The 20,204-nt window shown below is 55.7% G+C and overlaps 5 protein-coding genes across 5 annotated transcripts; 1 reads left to right on the forward strand and 4 right to left on the reverse strand.

The window, feature by feature from the left end:
• Nucleotides 1–7,057: 7,057 nt before the first annotated feature.
• J7T55_006382 (nitrilase and fragile histidine triad fusion protein hit) lies at nucleotides 7,058–8,528 on the reverse strand (the record flags this gene model as incomplete). The annotated part of the gene is made up of 4 exons (XM_053143688.1): nucleotides 7,058–7,079; nucleotides 7,275–8,110; nucleotides 8,362–8,454; nucleotides 8,517–8,528. The coding sequence occupies 4 exons, from the start codon at nucleotides 8,526–8,528 to the stop codon at nucleotides 7,058–7,060; spliced, it is 963 nt and encodes a 320-aa protein (XP_053001147.1).
• Nucleotides 8,529–9,702: 1,174 nt separating this feature from the next.
• Nucleotides 9,703–11,729, reverse strand: J7T55_006383 (tpa inducible protein; the record flags this gene model as incomplete). Its single annotated transcript, XM_053143699.1, has 2 exons — nucleotides 9,703–10,331; nucleotides 10,391–11,729. 2 exons carry the CDS (start codon nucleotides 11,727–11,729, stop codon nucleotides 9,703–9,705), a joined length of 1,968 nt encoding a protein of 655 aa, XP_053001148.1.
• Nucleotides 11,730–12,545: 816 nt separating this feature from the next.
• Nucleotides 12,546–15,499, forward strand: J7T55_006384 (endoribonuclease ysh1; the record flags this gene model as incomplete). Its single annotated transcript, XM_053143710.1, has 4 exons — nucleotides 12,546–12,698; nucleotides 12,762–12,859; nucleotides 13,189–14,317; nucleotides 14,372–15,499. The coding sequence occupies 4 exons, from the start codon at nucleotides 12,546–12,548 to the stop codon at nucleotides 15,497–15,499; spliced, it is 2,508 nt and encodes an 835-aa protein (XP_053001149.1).
• Nucleotides 15,500–15,990: 491 nt separating this feature from the next.
• On the reverse strand, nucleotides 15,991–16,875 carry J7T55_006385 (signal recognition particle sec65 subunit; the record flags this gene model as incomplete). The annotated part of the gene is made up of 1 exon (XM_053143721.1): nucleotides 15,991–16,875. The coding sequence occupies one exon, from the start codon at nucleotides 16,873–16,875 to the stop codon at nucleotides 15,991–15,993; it is 885 nt and encodes a 294-aa protein (XP_053001150.1).
• A 709-nt stretch (nucleotides 16,876–17,584) lies between these two features.
• On the reverse strand, nucleotides 17,585–19,597 carry J7T55_006386 (uncharacterized protein; the record flags this gene model as incomplete). The annotated part of the gene is made up of 5 exons (XM_053143732.1): nucleotides 17,585–17,698; nucleotides 17,788–18,565; nucleotides 18,664–18,851; nucleotides 19,005–19,193; nucleotides 19,499–19,597. The coding sequence occupies 5 exons, from the start codon at nucleotides 19,595–19,597 to the stop codon at nucleotides 17,585–17,587; spliced, it is 1,368 nt and encodes a 455-aa protein (XP_053001151.1).
• Between the last annotated feature and the right edge of the window lie 607 nt (nucleotides 19,598–20,204).

Genomic DNA, 20,204 nt, shown 5'->3' on the forward strand with positions numbered 1-20,204 from the left:
AAATCTGACGAGGACCACCACAGCAGGCCCTCTGAACCGACACCACCCTCCCACCCAAAGTGGTAATGAAAGTCGCGTGCGAGCAGGAAGTTATCTAGTCCACTTCTGGGGTTGGCCGCTGGTTCGTTTGAAGCAGATAGGGTGTCCCCTGGCACCCCGGCTGGCGCCCAAGCCCCTGCGAAGTGCAAGTACCAGTCTCCACCCCTGGGAAAAATTCTGGAAGATTACCCAAAGCTCGTATGTAAGCGAGAGCATTACGAAATGAACAAGACAATCATTCTCATCATACCCGACAACTGGACAGGACCAGGCCAGACAGAACAGACAGACAGACAATGACGGCGAGCTCACATCCACCCGTTCCTCATGCTGCCTGTGCCTGACGGGTGCGAGGTTCCACGGGCTAGGAAAAACGGGACGGGAACTGAAGTTGCCATCAGCGATGGTGCATTCTTGTACACGGGCACAGGCACCATCAACCACACCTAGCCTGTCTAGGTACAGACCTTTCACAGCACGTTGTAGTGATTGTCCCGGTGAGGTGCCACTCCTAGGTACACCGGTATTTGTGTGAGCGTGTGTGTGCGTGTACAATGCAGTAGCAGTAGCTCGATCAGCCTGACGTTTCACGGGGGGCACGTACCGAGTTGCGAATGATGTGCACGCCTGCAACGCAAAACGGCGCCCGGACTGAGCGGATCCCCACCGTGTTCAGGCCAGGACAGGAGTGCAGTGCAGTGCAGTGCAGCGCAGCGCAGTACTATAGTACGGTGTTGTAGAGGGACTGGGGGGGGGGTAGTGCGTACTGCCATGTACGCGGTACGGCAGCATGTACACTGTCAGACCCACGCGGTACCTCAGTGACGTTGCGGGACCCATGCAGGTACATGGGCATGGTGCATGGGGACCTGACTCTGATACATGACGACTGTTGCTTTCTCGCCTAAGGTGTGCTTTGTCTTCGGGTACCTGGAACATGGCTCCGAAATTATCTCTCGACGCCAACCCAACCCAATACTTGCCAGAATTCCCCGTTGCACCCTCCCTTGCTAGCCTAATCGGGCCCTGTCCCTCCTGTCCCGGCTGGGCCTTGAGTGGCCTGCTGGCCCTGCTGGCCCTGCTGGCCCTGCTCTGGTGAGAGCGAGAGCGGGTGTGTGTGTGAGTGTGTGTGCTGTTTGGTGTGTGAGAGTGCGAGTGTGAGGTGAGAGACACGCGTAGTAAAGTTCCTACACACCTTAATTGAGCCCACTCTTTTCCATGTCAATCGCATCCATTCCATCCCATCCATCCATCCCTTCCCCTGGCTCCCCGTCCGCCGCTCCCCTGTATTGGGCTGGGCCCCTGGCGTTGCCTTGCCTTGCCTCGCCTTGCCCTCTCACCTGTGTTCCCAGCACTGACAGGCACAGCACAGCACGGCACAGCTCAGCACAGCACTGCACAGCTCCAGCCAGCCAGCCAGGAAGGAAAAGGAAGGGGGGAGACAGGGACTGGGAGGCAAGGGCCGAAAAGGAAGGGGACAAAAAAAAAAGTGATGTACCTCCTGTCCGGAGTATCAGTCACTCTCACCTTCGCACAGGGCTTGCACTCTGGGCTTTGCTTTGGCACAGCGCGCTCAGCTTGAAAGTCTATTATAAGACGCGGACGGCCCCCTTCCCACACTCGAAACGCCCTCCCTTCTTAACTTCCCCCCGACCCAAGTTATTAATCGTCTCTCTTGTCCTGTACAATAACAGAGCGCTTCTTCCCTCTTGTCCATTTTCTATTTCTTAAGCTGCAGCGTTCCCATCTTGAAACGCATACCATCTGCCTGCCTATCCACCTGTCTGCCCATCTACCAGTCCTTGTCGCCGACTGCTGCAACCTGACCTGTGCCTGCACACATCTGCACCTTACCTGCACCTGCACCTGCACCTGCAACCAGCTCCAACTCGCTTCTCCAAAGTCCACACGTTTCCGAAACAGAGAGCGCCACTACCGCTGCTGCTGCTCTAGCGATCCACTGAGCCTGCGACTGGACCATCCTTGGACAGAATCCTGCCCTACGATCTGCAGCGTACCTGACATCAAGGTGGTCAAACCTGACAAAGGCCGTCGACAACATTCTCGCGGTCCCCAACAGATCCAGAAACGCCCTGATCCGTCCGGCTGCATACCGACGACAACAGAAAGAAGAAAAAAAGAACAACGCATCCCTTGCGCATTCTAGAACCACAGGACCCATACTTCCCGGGCTTAATACACTGTGGCTGCTGTCTCACCACACCATCACCACCACCACCAACATCAGCGTGCATAAGTCTGGCCCATAAATAACCAAGCGTCATCATCACGCTTTCGGTGCCGTCTCCAGCCCTCTCAGGTCCCACGCTTTGCACCCGCATTCCATACGAGACTTGACCACTGGCGACACCTCTGCTGGGCTCTCCTACGATTCGGCAGAACACCCGGCGCCCCTGCAACCTCGACCTCGCCCCGTCACCCTTCACCAATCCCGCGCCGCGCCGCACCTCCTGCGACAGCTCCAGAGCTTCTGAAAACCACCAGAAGCCTTACTCTTCGCAGCCCGGAATTCCGCTACACAATGTGAGTCACCATCTTTTTGCTCCTACTGGCTTCATCTCGGCGCTTTTTGCGCTTCGTCTTGAAGTTGCTGCCTTGCATGCAACCCAACCCGTCTCCCGTCCTTGCCCCTTACTTTAAACCCCTGCAACAATTTCATTTCATGATGCACCAGCAAAATACAACATGACATTCCTTCCCGGACTTTTGGCTAATAATGGATTCTTCACAGCACTGTCAACCTCGTTGCATCTTTCCCAAAAGTCAAAATGGTTGCCAGAGAGACTCCAGTGTTCGCCAACCAAGGCCGTGGAGCCTATGATACAACTGGTGTTCCCAAGCCACCACCGCAGCCCAAGCCTCGATAAATTTTGTCGTTGTGCTATCCCTTGGTTCAGCGCCATCCCTCGAAACAATGGCCGCCATCGCACGCTAGCCTCCCTCCCGCGAGAAGAGCAACCCACGGCAGACCAAAATCGTGGCGCTGGACTATTCGCTCGGTCGGCTTCCTGGTCGCGACTCGGAGCACAGCCCTTCTCGAGGGGCACGGCCAGACCTCCTGCCTCTCGGACCCCCCTGCACGCTTTCGCAAATACGGCGAATCTAATCACTGCGCCGCCACCGCGCGCATCTATCGTGTAACAACAGTCTTCTTTTTCAATTCTCGACTACAGCGACCGGATGGATCTCCATCCCCCCACCAGTGTATTGGGATCGATCGATTGCATTCCGACACCGTACATCGTTTAATAATACGCATTCCTCCGAAAGAGACGACACAATGTTTTCCTGGCTCGCTGCCACTTGGTTTCCCAGTACGAAAAAGGTCACGGGCGAATCGTTTTATTTTTCACAAAAGGAAGAGGGTTTCACACAGGGCGAGAATCTCGTCCTGGGGCTGCACACGGCGTTCAACTAGATCGGATCGGGTTTTAGATTTGGGGCAAGTCAGCTTGCTTCTGTCTGTCAGACGTCAACATTTTGACTTCTTTTTCTTATGCACCGCACATCACGAGCGCGCAAGCCTCCGGCGAAGACGGCGTGAAGAAACAGTCTAGCGATTCCTACGTCTCTTCTCGACCATACGACATCAGCATTCATGTGTGGACGAAAAAGCCGTCTCGCCTCGGCCGCATTGTTTGATTTTTTTTTCTTATTCTATCTTAGTTCTGGGCATGATTGGGGTTGGGTTACAGAAAAAAGGATATGACTAGTGGGCTGCAGTTTGTGTCTACTTCTTTTTTTTGGTTTATTTGCAGGTGCTATGGAAAGAGATGGGACGGATCACAAAAAAAAGGGTTGAGAGGAATGGGAAAAAGAAAACTGGCCGGGATGCATATAGACCTGTTTTTTTTTTGGCTTCACTGCCGTTTCTATCCTCCTCCCTTTCCACTTTCGTTATTTTTTCCCCTTCACTTCAGAGCTATGTTTTTTCCACACCACCAAAACATCTTTGTTGTGTTTCATATCTGTACACATACTGTCGAAGGGTCTGGACGAACTTCGATAATGGAAGGAGAGATTGTGTCTGGCCAGCTGGGCCCCCGGGCTGGCACCAGGAGAAGAAAGATACCCCCCCGGATTTAGAAGTTGTTTGTACAGAATAGTAAGAAGCACCAGCTAGCTACACAGCGTTTTTGCTTTTAACAACGATATTTCTCGAACCAATTGTCCACAAGAGTAAGATTGACGTTGTTCATGTCGGTGTGATAACAGCTGCAAGACATGAAGATCGAGGCAAAAGAAACTACGAGGCCAATCAACTGGCGCAGCATGCAGGTCTCAGCGGGCAGAGATAGGCGAGGTGATCCCGCGGGGCGATGGCGGATGGCGCCGTATGTAAGGGCAATCATCAAAAAGCAGAGGTGCATCGTACGTCTCTCGGCAGCATGCAAGGCGAATCATACCTGATGGCTCAAATAATGGGCGATCAGTAACGAGGTAGGCCCGATGAACGGCGCATCTGATACGATCATCACATCGCGTTGGCGATGAGAGATACACAGCATGAGTGTAAAACATGACAGCCTTTTTTTCCGAGGTTGAGCTTCATTTTTTTCTTCTCCCCGACTCCTTGCTGCCTCCACTGTAATCTCTTTCTTTGACCGGCGAAACCAGAGTCCAGATAGAGACTGTCGATTTTGCTTGGGGAAAGAAAAAAAAAAAAGAAAAAACCACAATCCCCAATCTCAATGGTACATCCAGGAAGCCCCCTTCCTCCTTCTCAGCCTCGTCCGCGAGGCGACACGCAACACCACAGACAGCACCATAGATTTGGAGAAGTGTCACTCAAAAGAAATGGATACCGTTCCCGTTGCTGCGGGCAAGGGTCCCGCCACTAGACACTTACTGTTCACTGACAAAGAGTGTTCCTGAACATGGTACCCTCAACCCGGCCGGGCTGCCGGGCTAATGCGAGCGAAAGAGGGATCCGCCGTCCTGGGTCGGCGAATGGGAGGGTGGGGAATTGGAAGAGTTGGACGGGTGTGGCTCTCTGTCGCGCCTCTGCAGCAGTGTCGGCCTGAGCCGTCGTGACGAGTGGGTTTTTCTCTCATCTCTCGCGCTCTCTTTCTCTGTTCCCTGTCCCTCGCTTGACCGGTGAGGTGTTGCCCGGCTCCCCTTCTCGCTGTCTGGACTAATGCCTACCTACCTAGTCAGGGGCCCAGTTCCGGGACGATGCATGGTGCATATGTACTACTGCAGCGTCAGGCAAGGTACATCTGTCAGGTCCCGTCCCCCGGCCCTGCGTTTATGTACGGGGAACGCTTGGCTTTCTGCTAGCAGTTGGGGGCCCACCTGCTCCACTGCTTCTGGAAGAACAAAGCCGGGCCCCGTTTGTCGCTGGCGCTGGCGTTGGGTCTGGCGCCGGTGATCTACCCGCTTGTTGGTTTAGCAAGCAGCAGCCAACAAACATCGCCGAGAGCGAGGGAATGCGGCACCTTGACTTTTTTTTTTTGTTGTGCAGAGAGATCCATCCAATCAATCTACCAACGCCGCATACCCGACAGATTCCCCCGTGTTTCAAGGCTGCAAAACAGTGCTACTGTGTTGGGCATTGGATGAGGGCGCCAGTGACGGGCCTCCAACGCACCCACGCAGGCTCGCAGGCTGACCTGGCGCCGAGTGTTTTGTTTCCTCCCTTGAATGTGACCCATATCTGGCCTTGTTGGGCAGGAATTGGATGCACAGGATCCCCGGAGCTGGTAACATTTAGGCTGTTCAGCATCTCACCCATGGAAAAACTACTATGGAATAACTGATCAGCAACCAAGAACCAACCCCCCCCCCCCCCCAATTCTCTCTCACTCGGGGCTGATCTCGTCGGCCCTTCTCAAGCCCCCCCCCCTTCCCCGATCCTCCTTCCGCGGTGAGCCTCCCCCAAATCTTCCACCTCCAGACCGGTACATCCTCCAAATCTCCGTGGGGGTCCCCTTCTTGGGGATGGGCCCGCCAATCCTTCCGCCGCCTTCCAGAAGGGGCAAGGTCAAGCCAGAGATCGGAGCCACATCGTCCAGAACATTTCCCCTTTGGACGGACGTTGGCACCGAAACTCAAACCGTCCTCCCAATCCTTCAGCGTCGTCCCGCGTCGTCCCCTGACCGGTCACCCAAGCAGCAGAAACAGGGAAAAGAGGGAAAGAGACACAGACGGAGATAGAGTGGGAGTGCAACTCTCGGCCAGCCCAGCGGTTGGCGTCAAAATTTCCTGAGCCACTCACTCTACTTGGGATCCCAGGTCCTCCGGCCCTCTCTGTGGTCATCTTTCTGAGACGTGCGGTACTTTCGGGGATATGTACCAAAATAGAAGAAACCGACGAGCCCGATAACATTACGACGCACGTATTTTGTTACATACAACAAGCACACAGCCCAAAAAGCCGGAACGACCTCCCGTCCACCCTGCCCCGACGGCGACTCGGTCAGTAAAGTAATTGGCCTCGGTTTTTGTTTGACCGGTGGCCGGGTGGTGCCCGCCACTTGGGAGAAGGGGAGGCCCCAGCAGGATGGCCGACGGGGGGCAGTGATGCGCGCGCCATTGGGCTGAAGAACTTTTCTTCCATTTGCACATATAGTAGCCGTAATAATTTTAACTCTCCTGGGAGCGTCTTGTATAGGGCAGGATACTTGGTCGAGCAAGACTGGGTCAACCGCAATCCCTGCAACAACGTGCATGGCCAACAACGTGAGAGCATCTGACATGCAGCGCGTATCTGCCAGACCAAAATACCCTGCAGCACACATGTCTGCGCCTCTTTTGCCCTTTCGAATCCTACCATTCTTGACAGGCGAAAAGAATGGCCCCCTTTTCGCATAAGAGCACGTTTCATGAACATGCCCAACTGGCTGCCAGAAGTGCTCATTGCCGGGTTACGTCACTGCACATACGCACATCACAATCAAATCCTCCCAGTGAGTGTGCGAGTTGTGTTGGTCAACAAGGCCATACCACCGCTTGCCTCGCATGATAGGCGAGTCATCTTGCCTATTCTGTAGCAAAGTCATATCTCGGGATAGACGTCCCTGGCACGTGTCAGCAGCACTCCTCTGACAGCGCAAATAACAGCCAAGCAAAACATGCTGGCCATTATGTTTGGAACCGGCCTCTGGATGTCGTAAATGGACATGTGGAGGTCGGCTTATATCCCGAGGACAGGAGAGCATCCACCCGAGAGGCACAGAGGAGAAGGGGATGGGAGAGGGGCTTGACAAACTCACGTTCTCCTCACCAGTGGCATCCTCTCCCGAACGCTCTCCCACTGCGTCAGATCAATATCTACCAGACCCAACGCCCCCACCGCGCCGTCCGGCACAGACATTTCCCCATCCCGGTCCTCCACCGCGGGCAGGGCACACCTCACCCGCCCCCAGGGGTCCACCACCATGCTCCCGCCGTAGCTGACCCTGCCCGCGCCGGCCGTGCCCGAGTGCCACCCGACCTGCGCGGCGGCGACGACCCAGCACTGGGCCTCGATGGCCCGGGCCCTGAGGAGCGGCTCCCAGTGCGCGCCGCCCGTCGGCACCGTGAACGCCGACGGGTACGTCAGCACCTGCGCCGGCCGCCAGCCGCTCGACGCCCGCGGGTGCGCGAGCGCCGCCGCCGCCTCGGGGAAGCGCAGGTCGAAGCAGATCAGGCTGCCGACGCGGCCCACGGGGGTCTCGAAGGGCGCCGCGAGCGCGGCCCCGGCCTGCGTGTGCGCCGACTCGCGCAGGCTGCCGTAGTCGAAGAGGTGCAGCTTGTCGTAGCTCCTCGAGGCGTCGACCTGCCCCGTCGGGAGGACCCAGATGGTGCGGTTGAGGAGCTTGGTGGTGGCGGTCGCCGCGCCCTGGGCCCCCGGTGCTGGCTCCGTGGCTGTGGTGGCGCCTGAAGGCGAAGAGGCCGACGGCTTGACGGGGACGGGGACGTGGATTCCTGCGTTGATGTGGATGTTGTGCTCCTTTGCTGCTGCTTGGAGGCCCAGCACGAAGGGTGACTCCGTCTCTGGCCTGGCCAGGGACAACGACTCCTGAGGTGAGGAGGCTATATAGTCTGACGCTTCGGGAAAGAAGATCGCCTAGAGACGGGTTCTTGTGAGCCTTTGTCCGGACAGAGCATTGGCCCAATATTCCCTCGACATTCTTTTCCGACAGGGAGCTATCGAAGCTGTGGGCACAAGTAGTGCCCGTCCTCTTCGACTTTGAAGTATCCTCATGTTCACATCCATGAGTTGAGGTGCCATGCATATAGACTTGCCAACTCTCACTTGAAAGCTGGTAAATCTTTCGCAGTCACCCAAGATCGACATGAATGGAGAGCGTAGCCCACCTTTGCTCCAGCTTGGGCAGCCTCCTTCACCAATTTGAGGCACTGCTCCAGGTTGTCTGCTATGTTCGACGTCGAGCAGATCTGCCCAACCGCCTGTTCACGTCATCAGCACACTACTGACCCGCAAGTACAGGACAGGAAGGACACCGTCTCACAGCGATCGCCATTTTTGAAGAAGCGGCTGAGAATGGCTGTCCCTTCGGCAAGAAGCGAGGCGGCCCGACGGCGGCAGAGTATGCTGTGCGGCAAGTTGCCCGAGTGGAGCTCGACAGATATGGCTGTACAAGCCTGCGTAACATTGGGAGTAAATCGCAAAACGGGCTTATGACATGCTCTTTGACTGTGTGCATGCATGTACTTTTAGAGGCAGAGAGCTATTTGTGCTGGGGTTGCATTGCTCCGGGGGAGAAACCAGTCTTCTCGGATCTGGAGCAATGCCGTCATTTGTCAACATGCCCATTTCTGGCCTTATCTCCGAAGAGCTCTCTAGCCCTGCTCATCCTGCCTGTGCAGGACGGTATTACCGACTGGGCGCAGCCAAGACATATTCAACGCGTTATCAATGGGTATTTTCTGTCCGTATGAGTGCAGCTGCAGCACTAATAATCTGACATTCCTAGGAATTCCAGCCTGCCTCGTTGATCATTCTGGACCCGCCCGTCCGGGCGCAGTTGGGGCGCCCATCAGATAGATCAGCCTTGCTCTTCTACTTGATATCGCTGGAAGGCCAAGAGTGTAGAATATAAATGAACCCCCTACCCTTTTTTTGTGTGATCACCAAGCGTATCAATGCGTGCCTTCCCTCCATACCGATGCCCTCTCGTAGAACGCCAGGCTGAAGTCATAAATCAATACAATGCGAGGTATTAAACTCATAGACGAGATCCTTCTGATCTGCTGCTACCGCGCACTTTCAACCCCTCCTCATTCATTATTTGCCTTTTTTTTTCTTCTTCTGGCGCACGATCAGCACTCTCTTGGCTGCTTCTTGCTATCCAGAACAGAGGACGAGTCGTAAAGTCCCGACACTGAGATCGTGTTACGCAGCCATGGTGCCTTGCTTCTCAATGGAGCCGGCAGGTCGGCAGGAGCCGTCCGCTGCTCTGCTTTTCTTGTTGCGAAGATTGCCGTACCCCCGGAGATCTACCACGTGGTTCTGTAGTTCCAGATCTGACGTGCACTCTTTTGGGCAACTCGTACAAGTTGTCTGACGGTCGTAAGCGTTTCTGTATCTGAAGCAGTCTTGTCACCTTCATGTAAGTGGCGATCCCAGCACTCTTCCTGCATGTCGCATGAGACGTTTTGAGATGGAATTATGTCCCATTTGACGGCCGTAATGCTCTACCGTGGCTCAGACCCGTCAAGCTTCACATATGCAAGCTGCAAGGCCAGCTTCTCTCGGCCATCACGCTCCAGGACAGTGATCCAGTCCCTCAGCTGGATATCTTTACCCTTCTCGCTGTACTCCCGCCAACTGCCAAGCTTGTACCGCCCCTCTTGGGTGAGAGACTTGCTCTCGGGCGCCTTTGACGCCGAGGCTGAAGCAGAAGCCGACGCAGGCGTACCTGCAGCGCTAGCCGTTGGCTTGTTAGGCGTGCTCGGGGTGTTTGCTCCCATCGACATCCACGAATACTTCTTCTTGCCACCGCCCAAAAATTTCATCGTTGTCTTGTTGACATTGTCAGCTGAGGCATCGTGCTTTTGCGCGGCGATCTTCTTCTGCTCTTTCTTGGTTGGTGCCTTCTCGGGCTCGGGGGCTGTAGAGCCTGGGGTCCCTGGCGCTACTGAGCCTGAACGGGACACATTCGCTGCACTATCTCCAAGCAGCCTCTTCTGCCGCTTCTTGAGACGTAGCTCTTCTGCTTCTCGCTCAGCCCTGCCCATCTCTCGCAGAGCCTGCGCCAAATGATTCGTCGCCGGAATGCTCGGCCTTCCGCCCAGACCTCCGACATTGCTCGCATCAAGGGAGCCTGTATAAGAGCGTTAACAGATTGCCAAGTCGGCCTCTTCAAGAGGTCTGTCAACTTACGCTTGCGTGGATTGCTGCCGTTTGCACCGTTCTCAATAGCTTTCGACGCCGCCTCGCCGTCATTGACAGGAAGACCGGTGCTATCCAAAGGCACGGCAGAGTCAATCCAATCTGATGGTATCACACCATGGGACGTCTGCTGTCGTGTGGTCGCTATCTGGTCCGCATCTTCAAGTAGATCTCGGACCCGATGCTTGGTGGCAATGGACAGAAGGGCAAGCTGGTCAATCAAGTAGCTATCTTGTGGCAGCACTGAACCATAAACAGAGACCATCGCACCATCAGGACCTTCTCTGGTTGTGACGTTGACCTTCGGTGCGACGGGATAATCGGCTGGATTCCTGGATTTCTGAACAGGCTGCGTCTTGGTGTCAAGATTCAAGTCCAAGTTGTATTGCCGAGCGATTTTCTCCGCGCGCGCGTGCAGATTTGCCAGTTGTAAGAACGGGTTATTATGCTCTACAGCTCGGGTAGATGATAGACGAGCTGCCGATTCATTCCACCTCTGCTCTGCCAGTGCCGTCTCGAACTCCTTCTGACCAGTCGTCGCGGGCGTACCCGGTTGGTTGGCTGGGCCCGCGCCATAGAATGACCCTCGATTGCCAGGCGCATTAGCGGGGAAGCCTGTCCTGGAGTCCTGACCGAAAGACCCAGCGTAGTACTCAGCGAGCGCGTTTTCCTCTTCACGAATGTCAACTCCTGTGCCTAAAAGACTGTCTGTAACTTCGTATTCGTAAGTTCGTTGCGGTCGATCTTTCGCTGGAGGAGGCCCCATCGCGCCGGTGGCAGGCTGCTGGTTCCCAGTCGGTGCGAAGCCCGCGTTGACGTACGGTGAAGCCCCAGGAGTGCCAGGAGTGCCCGGGACTGGTGTCGGAGGGCCACTCATGGTTGGAGTAGGCGGGTGGTTCAGGTGAGAATGTGCGAAAGGAGGGAGTGAAGGCGTATTTCCATTCGTGTAAGCTGCTCGACTGTACTGTGGTGCTTGTTGAACTGGCGCGGGCGCGGGCGACGGCGCTGTCGCAGGGGTGGTGGGAGGAGCGGGGGAAGCAGACGGTGCGGGTTGTATGGGAGGATAGGAAGGCGAGGTCGCTGATGTAGGTGTGCTGACGTTCGGACTTGCGGGATACGACTGTTGTTGGCCATACGGGGAAGGCGGGTTGGACTGTGGACCTGGTGAAAAGGGCATTTGCGGTCTCTTGTTCATGTTTTGGCTCGAAGATGGGAGGGCAAAACCAGGCTGCTGCGGCGCAGGCGACGGTGGGTGTTGGCCAGGAGAGTAGTTCCTATTGGGCACCTGCTGAGACATTTGCTGAGGCATCTGCTGAGTTGGTTGAGCCATGGCCACCGTCCTGGATCGGGTATCGTCCGACTGCAAACGAGAGACCAAGACTTGGGATGGAAACAGCGACTGAGGTCTTGCGGAAGCTGCCTTCGGAACGCGTCAAGGGGTCGCGCGCCCTCGGTGATATGATCGCGGTGGTGCAGACTGAGGCAGATAGCCTGCCTAGCCTGTCAAAGTTTCGTGACCGCCGCCCATCCGAAGTGTTTGACCGCCTCGAATAAATCTATATGATGCTTTCCGGTCCCGTGGATGGATCGATGGAGTGCGCGATGGACGCGATGGACGGTATGGCGGTGCTAAGGCGATGAGTTGGATCACTCCATCAGGATGGTGATGGGTTGAAGTTGCGCGCCTCCGCTTTGGATAGCTCCTCGACATCGGCAGATGTGATCACGTGGCGCGCGGCGCGTGTATGTACCTACGTACCGGCCCAGTCTCCAATGGATTGCAGCCTGTACTGTCCTGGTCCGTGCATCACCTTGCATTGTTGCTACTACTTGCTGACTGCCACTACAAACAGACAACCATCACTTCCACATCTCTACATTGACCTGTTGCCTTTACATACTGCCGTGCTCTCCCCCCCCTTTTCCCGTCGCAAAATTACCAGTAGAGCTTGCCAGAGCCTTGTGGGTCAAAGTCACAGGCCATCAGAACAAAGTGGCACAGGAAAGAAACGAGGAAGATATGATCCCAGATTCAATCGTCCAAACATCTTGATCGGCCAACATCGATGCCAGCCAAGAGTGGATTGCTGCTGGCCCGTTGCCCACTCCTCTGAAATCCGGGCCCTTTTAGACAAGACTAATCATTATGGCGTCCAAACGCAAGGCCTCGGCAATGGCCAATGCAGTCAGCGAGGAGCCTGTCGACCCAGCCGATGAGCTGAAGTTTCTCTGCCTTGGCGGCGGTAATGAAGTTGGTCGGTCCTGCCATATCATACAATACAAGGGCAAGACTGTCATGGTGAGCACCTTCATCGCGTCGCTTCTCAAGGCCACGGCCCGCAAATACTAAATCACGCCCCAGCTTGACGCAGGTCAGCACCCCGCGTATGATGGGCTGTCAGCGCTCCCATTCTTTGATATTTTCGATCTCAGCACTATCGATGTACTACTCATCAGCCAGTAAGTTCTCTTGACCCTCCTGGAAGCGGGCGGACTCGCGTTTCGGGGGATTCCCTTGGGTGTGGGCTGGATTCATCGCGCGCTGTTTCGTGAGCTTGTCACTTGCAAACCCAGTTTTTCATGGCTATCATGGTATCGCCACTTTCTTCATCCGCCTTCATCAGTGTATCCAGAGATCAATACAATCTACAACAATTTGCCAACCCTTGCCACCTTTGTATTGAGCTCTCAGCGTCGTGATCCACGCCCGTCCCTCCCCCTGGTGGCAGTTAGACGGCACACCGTGCCAGCTTGCCCGATAGGTCAGACAATGTACTGACTACGTCTAGTTTTCACATAGACCATGCCGCCTCATTGCCATATGTCCTGGCCAAGACCAACTTCAAGGGACGGGTTTTTATGACACATCCCACCAAAGCCATTTACAGATGGCTTATCCAGGACAGCGTGCGCGTCGGTAACACCTCCAACGAATCATCGCAGCCTGTGTATACAGAGCAGGACCATGCCAGCACCTTTCCGATGATCGAGGCCATCGACTATTACACTACACACACTATCTCTTCTATCCGAATCACACCTTACCCGGCAGGCCACGTTCTAGGCGCTGCCATGTTCCTTATTGAAATCGCAGGGCTCAACATCTTTTTCACTGGCGACTATTCCCGAGAGCATGACCGTCATCTTGTCTCGGCAGAAGTTCCGCGGGGCGTTAAGATTGATGTCTTAATTACCGAGTCCACATACGGGGTGGCCTCACATGTGCCGCGCATCGAGAGGGAGCAAGCCTTGATGAAGTCGATCACCGGCATTCTGAACCGCGGTGGGCGCGCCTTGCTGCCCGTGTTCGCACTTGGTCGGGCCCAAGAACTGCTCTTGATCCTTGACGAGTACTGGGCCAAACACCCCGAGTATCAGAAGATACCGATTTACTACGCAAGCAACCTGGCCCGGAAGTGCATGGTGGTGTATCAAACATATATAGGAGCTATGAATGATAACATCAAGCGCCTCTTCCGGGAACGCATGGCCGAGGCTGAGGTTACTGGGGACGGTGCGGGTAAAGGTGGTCCATGGGATTTCAAGTACATCCGGTCTCTGAAGAGCCTTGACAGGTTCGAGGACGTTGGAAGCTGTATCATGCTCGCCAGCCCTGGTATGCTTCAAAGCGGCGTGAGCAGAGAGCTCCTTGAGAGATGGGCACCCAGCGACAAGAATGGTGTCATTATTACCGGTTATAGTGTTGAGGGCACCATGGCCAGACAAATAATGCAGGAGCCCGAGCAGATTCAGGCTGTCATGACTAGGAATGCGGCCAGTGCTCGCAGGGCCCCTGGCGGTGACGCAGAGAAGGTGATGATTCCTCGGAGATGCAGTGTCCAGGAATACTCCTTCGCGGCTCACGTCGACGGAAACGAGAACAGAGAGTTCATCGAGGAGGTTGCCGCACCAGTGGTGGTAGGTTGAATCATGCCCTGTTCGTCTTTATCTGTTTCATCTAACAGGCTCCAGATTCTTGTGCATGGAGAACAGCACAACATGATGCGGTTGAAATCCAAGCTTCTCTCTCTCAACAGCAACAAATCCGTCAAGGTCAAGGTCTACAGCCCAAAGAATATGGATGTACTTCGTATCCCGTTCAAGCAGGACAAGATTGCAAAGGTTGTTGGCAAGCTCGCGTCAATTCCTCCACCCACTCATCTCCCAACCCCAGAGGATGACACCCAGTTGGTCACTGGTGTCCTGGTCCAGAATGACTTCAAGCTATCATTGATGGCCCCAGAGGATCTACGGGAGTATGCAGGTCTCACCACAACGACCATGACTTGCAAGGAGCGCATCCGGCTCAGTGCCGCGGGCATCGACCTCATCAAGTGGGGCCTCGAGGGCACCTTTGGCAAGATTGAGGAGCTACCAGAGATGAAAAACGACCTGGAGAGCAGCAACGGCGTTTCTGCCAACGGCGAGATCGAGCCCGCTGACGGGGAGACCAAGAAACTCGTCGCCGCCTACCGTGTGATGGGTTGCGTGGTTGTTCGATACCACAACAACGGCGAAGTTGAGCTTGAGTGGGAAGGCAACCTGCTAAACGATGGCATCGCCGACTCCGTCCTCAGCGTGCTGCTCTCAGTCGAGAGCAGCCCGGCAGCCGTCAAGCGGTCCGCTCAGAAGCACTCCCACTCGCACGACCACAGCCACACCGACCTCCCGCCGCGCAACCCACACGCGAGCCTCACGCCAGAGGAGCGCCTCGAGAGGCTATTCATGTTCCTGGAGGCCCAGTTCGGCGCAGACAATGTCGCGCCCATCGCGGAGCCAAAGCTCCCTCCCGTGCCCAAGGACATTCCCAAGAAGAAGGAAATCACCGACGGCGAGGGCGGAGACGCCTCCATGGAGGACGCCCCAGAGGACGAGGGGCAGGAGGAGGAGAAGGAGCTCGAGGCGCGCAAGAGGGCGGAGCTGGAGCGGCTACACCGACTTGGCATTCCCGTCCCCGGCGTGGCGATCAAGGTCGACAAGATGGCGGCCAAGGTCTGGCTGGAGGACTTGGAAGTCGAGTGTGGTCACAAAGCCTTCGCGGACCGCGTGCGCAGTGTGGTGGATCGGGCTGTTGAGGTCACCGCGCCGCTGTGGGCCTAGCGAGAGATGATTGGAACCAAGTCACAGCCGTCGCAAGGCTGGCATCGCCCGGAATTTCAGGTACTAACACGGGGCAGATGGCTCAAGAAGCCGTCCAAAAGAAGATGGATTCGGGACTGTTCTGGCCGGAGTTAGAGTAGGCATCAGATTACTATTTTGCAGGTAGAGTGCAGCACAGTCGAATTGACTCTATTAGATTTCACATAAGATCTACCTCCCAGGAAGCAACATTGGATCAGCAATAATTCTTTTTGGCAAATATCTTGCCTGCCCAAGTACCCCAGCTGGTACACTTCGCACCGCCGCATTTTCGCAGCCGCGACATAGATTGCCCGCGATGAATGCTGCCCCTGTCTGCGGAGAGCATGAGCCTTAGCATGTTCCTGGTCGAAACCAAGGCGCACACGCTCATCGACTCAAGTCCCTAAGAGGTATAACGGCCTCCTTAAGCTCGAGGCACCAAGACGAGATCAGACGTGCCTGGGCAGACCTCACGCCTTGCCCTTGCCCTTCTTGTCCTTCTTCTTCTTGCCGCCGCCGTCCTCGCTCGCGTTCCCGCTCCCGCCGCCGCCCGCACCAGCCCCGGCCAGCAGGCTCGCCATGTCGCCGCCGCCCTGCATCTCCTTCATCATGTCCTTGAACAGGTTCTCGCTGACGCCGCCGCCGGTCATGGCGGGGCTGTAGTAGGGCAGGAACTCGCCCATCTTCCAGCCGCGCGGCACGGCGGGCCGCGGGTAGGGCTTGCCCCTGTCCGGGGCTGGGGCGCCGGGGACGCGCTCCCACAGGGCCTGGCTCTTGTCCGAGGTCGGGTTGTTGCGCAGGTGCTGGGCGATGAGGATGTACAGCTGGTGCTTGTTGCGCACGCCCGAGCTGGGCGGCTGCACCGTCCGGCCGTCGCGCACCACCGGCTTCAGCTGCACCTTGATGCGGCCCGGGTTCGCCCAGTCCTTGGGGTGCATCTTCTCGGGCTCGAACAGCGTCTGCAGCCGCAGGTCCCGGCAGGCGTTGATGATCTCGCGCGCGAGCGGGTTGGGCACCGCCAGGTCCTTGGATATGCGGCGGCCCTCGGCGCGCGTGCGGTTCGCGTCGAAGTAGAGGGGGTAGAGGCACTGGAAGCCGGCGTAGGCTTTGGGGTTGGCGGTGGTCTGGATGTCGTCGCCTTGGCCGGGCCCGCTTGAGAGCGACGGTATTTGCGACGGGTTGATGAGGTGGGATGTGGCCGCCGCCGCGGGTTGTTGCTGCTGCGTGGGCGTTTGCTTCTTATCGGTGCGCGAACGAATGATGTCGGACTCGACAAAGTCATCGATGTCGTCTTCTGAGGGGTCGGACATGTCGACGTCGCTGTCCTCAACCTCCTCTATTCTCGGGTGCGACATGCTGGGCTGGGCGACTGGTGAAATGAGTGTACAGATCGCGGGTGGTCGGTGTTGGAGGCTCGAGGGTGTTGGAATTCAGCTTGTAGGTCGAACAAACCGAACCGATGGTCAACGTGGAGGATCTATGGTGGGGCTTCGTCTTCCCGACAATTCGTTTTACAGCACAGCACTTAGACTTCGACTGGTTGGGCGGAGGTGGTGTGCCCACCTGGGCAGAACCTAGCTACCCCTGTCACCCCAACTGTACCAAAGTGGGCAAGCAACCCACAGTCGAAGGCCTAGTCCCGGATGTGGGGTGTCTGGGTTGGGGGCCAGGGCACCCATGAATCGACATTTCATGACCATAGATAGTATAGCATTGATACAATGTCACAGGCGATATTTTGCGACTATAGCTCGTACTCGCTTCTCTTTCTAGAACACGCTGTCTGCAGAAATCCCGTCTTATTAACATGGGTATCAATAATCTCACATGATCGATAGGCTGAGCGTCACCAATCTCGTCCAAACTCGTCATGCATAAATCACTGCACCGAGGTGTCGGGACGGCAGCCATTCGAAGAAGACTGCTCAACTGATGGTATGCATTGACAGAAGAGCAGATGCCCAAATTAAATAGCCCATAGAAGTGGGCGATAGCGAATACTAATGTTGCAGCTGATACTATGTTAAGAAACCCGTCAAGTGTCTTCAAACCCTTGCGTGGGCTCTACTCATCATCGAGCCATTGATATGTCTGCCTGAACTTTGTCCCGGGTGGATGCTCGAACACCTTGAACTTGCAGTACGGATGCGTGCACATTCCGTCGCGGGTGCTAGGGCACTGCAAAGACTGTCAGTTTAAATCGCAGCAAGACTTGGACAAACCATCTGGACCCAAGCACCATGCATGTAGAAAGAGATGGGGCTTACATGGTGGCCATAAATACAATCATCGACTTCGCAGTCCTGCCCGTTAGTACAAGGATTCAGGCGAGCCAGAAAGGCTATGGCGGTCTTCTCTGCTTCATTTGGTCGATATTTATGTTCAAAACAACACGAGTCGCCCTTGGCGCAAGGGCCCCTCAAGTAATGGTTATTGCAAAGTTTGTTGTTGTCCTTTCGTTTCTTGATGTTGTCCAAAGCTGCCTGGTTAACCTCCAACGGCGGATCCAAGCCCCTGACTCCCGGGTTCCAAACAGGAAGCTTCTCGCGCCGCACCACTGGTGTTTTGACCAGTTTTGGTTGAAACGGGAGAGTCACTTGCGGGGGCGGACTGGCGCTCTTGATGGCGGTAGCATAAGAGGACGCCGCGGCGGCCGCCGCCGCACTCACTGGAGTAACTGAAGGAGGTGGTAAAGGCGACATACCCGCCACGACAGCGACAGGAGAGGACATGGCTGATGGGGGTGTCGGGTTGCGGAGCGTCTTGTCGACAAGTTTTCCAGCGCGCAACAATTCGTTATTGAGGTTCAGCGTGTTCAGGTTCGCAGAAGCCAGGTCCCTGGTCGAGGGGGTACCCTCAAGAATTGTGATGCGCCGTCGGCTTGCCTCGTCGCGAAGAATTTCGTCCAAAAATGGGGCATAACCAGCGTCATGAGAGACACCAAGCACAAGTTGTTTGCAATTATGATTGCGAAGGTTCCACCTTATCGCCTCTGCGCGGCTGTCAGCATCTCGCCCGGTGCCGGTCCTTTTTCGCTTGACTTGCCTTTTATTTTGGTATCGGTTCTCTCTTTTCCGTAGCCAACATCAATAAAATCAAATGATGCCATTCCCTGGCTGAATCCTAGTGTAAAGTCCTTCAACCTGGACTCGTGATCTAAAGAGCCGTCATTTCTCATCGCCTTTGCAAGACCCGAGAGGTTGGCAACAACTCTAGCTATAACTTCGACCTCGCCGGCAAGGCTGTGGCATTCCTTCAAAATGGCAGTGCGAAGAGCATATGCGGCCTGTTTTCCGCCGTCAATGCCCTTGTTGACAAATTCTGGTTTGAACTGGCCGGGAAAGTCAGTCAAGCGTACCGCGGCTGGCCGAGACATGAAGGATAACTTGCATGGCAGCCGTCGCCATCGATGAGGATGACAACGTAAGGGTTGTAATTCTGGACGTCTTCAGCCTACGTCCACCAATCCGACGCGGGCATCTACCTTTAAATGATCAACGTCCATGGTCATGAAACCTATTTGATGCTCCAGCTCTTTTACACGTTGCTGTAACTCGCGCCTAGACTTAGTCGCATCTGCAAGATCGAGGTTTGCATCGCTAATCTGTGAGTGGAGAATCTGGTTCTCCTGCCGCAAACCGGACTCGACACGTTCGCAATAGATCAGAAGGTCCTGGGCGGTAGAAGAGAATTAGCAGAACACGACACATAATTGGAAGCCCGGGCGGCATGAACCACAGAAGACTCTTCAGTTGGTTTGGGAAGTTGGTTTCGAGTTGTTCTGTCTATCGAGCGGTCCTACGAGCAGTCGAGCAGGAGGCGGGCCCACGTGCGAGTACGCTCAGTGCAGAACATCCAGGAGGAGTTTGCGCCGAAAGAACATACACGGGGGCGAGGTCAACTCGGCGACGGGGAGGGAGCTCGTAGAGGACCAGATGAGACCATCCCAAGAGGATGGGCGCTGGAAAAGCAGCTTACCTTAATCAATTCGTCGCTTGTGTCGCGCTGGAGCTGAAGCTGCTGGAACCTCTGGACAAAGTCCAGCAGGTTGCCGCCGTCCATGGTCTTGCGGTTCATGAGATGACCGGGCAATAAAGAGTCGAATTATTATTGTGTTAGGGGAGGGACGACAGGCCCGGGTCGAAAGACCAAAAAATAGAATGAAAGCCAGACAGTGGGTGAATCCCACAGGCGGAGTGCGACGGTCGGTCGATCGGTCGGTCGGTCAGAGGCAGGTTGGGTAGGTATGGGTGTGATAATGTGCCGTTCCCGAAGTCCTTCTTCCCCAGTGTAGGACGGCGTCTCGCGGCGGTCCAAGTAGAAAAACTCCACGGTTGTACTCTCCCGGGGTGAGGAGGAAGACCAAGACTTTTTGTGTCTCTCAAGGCTGGGAGAGAAATTGAGGGCTGGCTGCAACGCGACAGCTGCACATGCAATGCAGATGGGCGCGAGTACAGTACTTATGAAAACCTGACCTTGTAGGTATGTATGTACGTATGGAGGTGCGCTGCGCAGTGCGCATGGAGAGAAGATTACATAGTAGATGGGAACCGAAGCGACGCCTCCACGGTTCATAAATTTTGTGGGGAGCTTCAGGGAACCGGGGTCCAAATGCGACGGTGATGGGCAGGATGGGGGACCTCCAGCTGGAAGCTGTCCAGCATGCTGAGGTCGATCACTGTGG

The sequence above is a fragment of the Diaporthe amygdali genome (assembly GCF_026229845.1).
Source record: "Diaporthe amygdali strain CAA958 chromosome Unknown NODE_1_length_4327563_cov_65_473760, whole genome shotgun sequence".
NCBI lineage: Eukaryota > Fungi > Ascomycota > Sordariomycetes > Diaporthales > Diaporthaceae > Diaporthe > Diaporthe amygdali.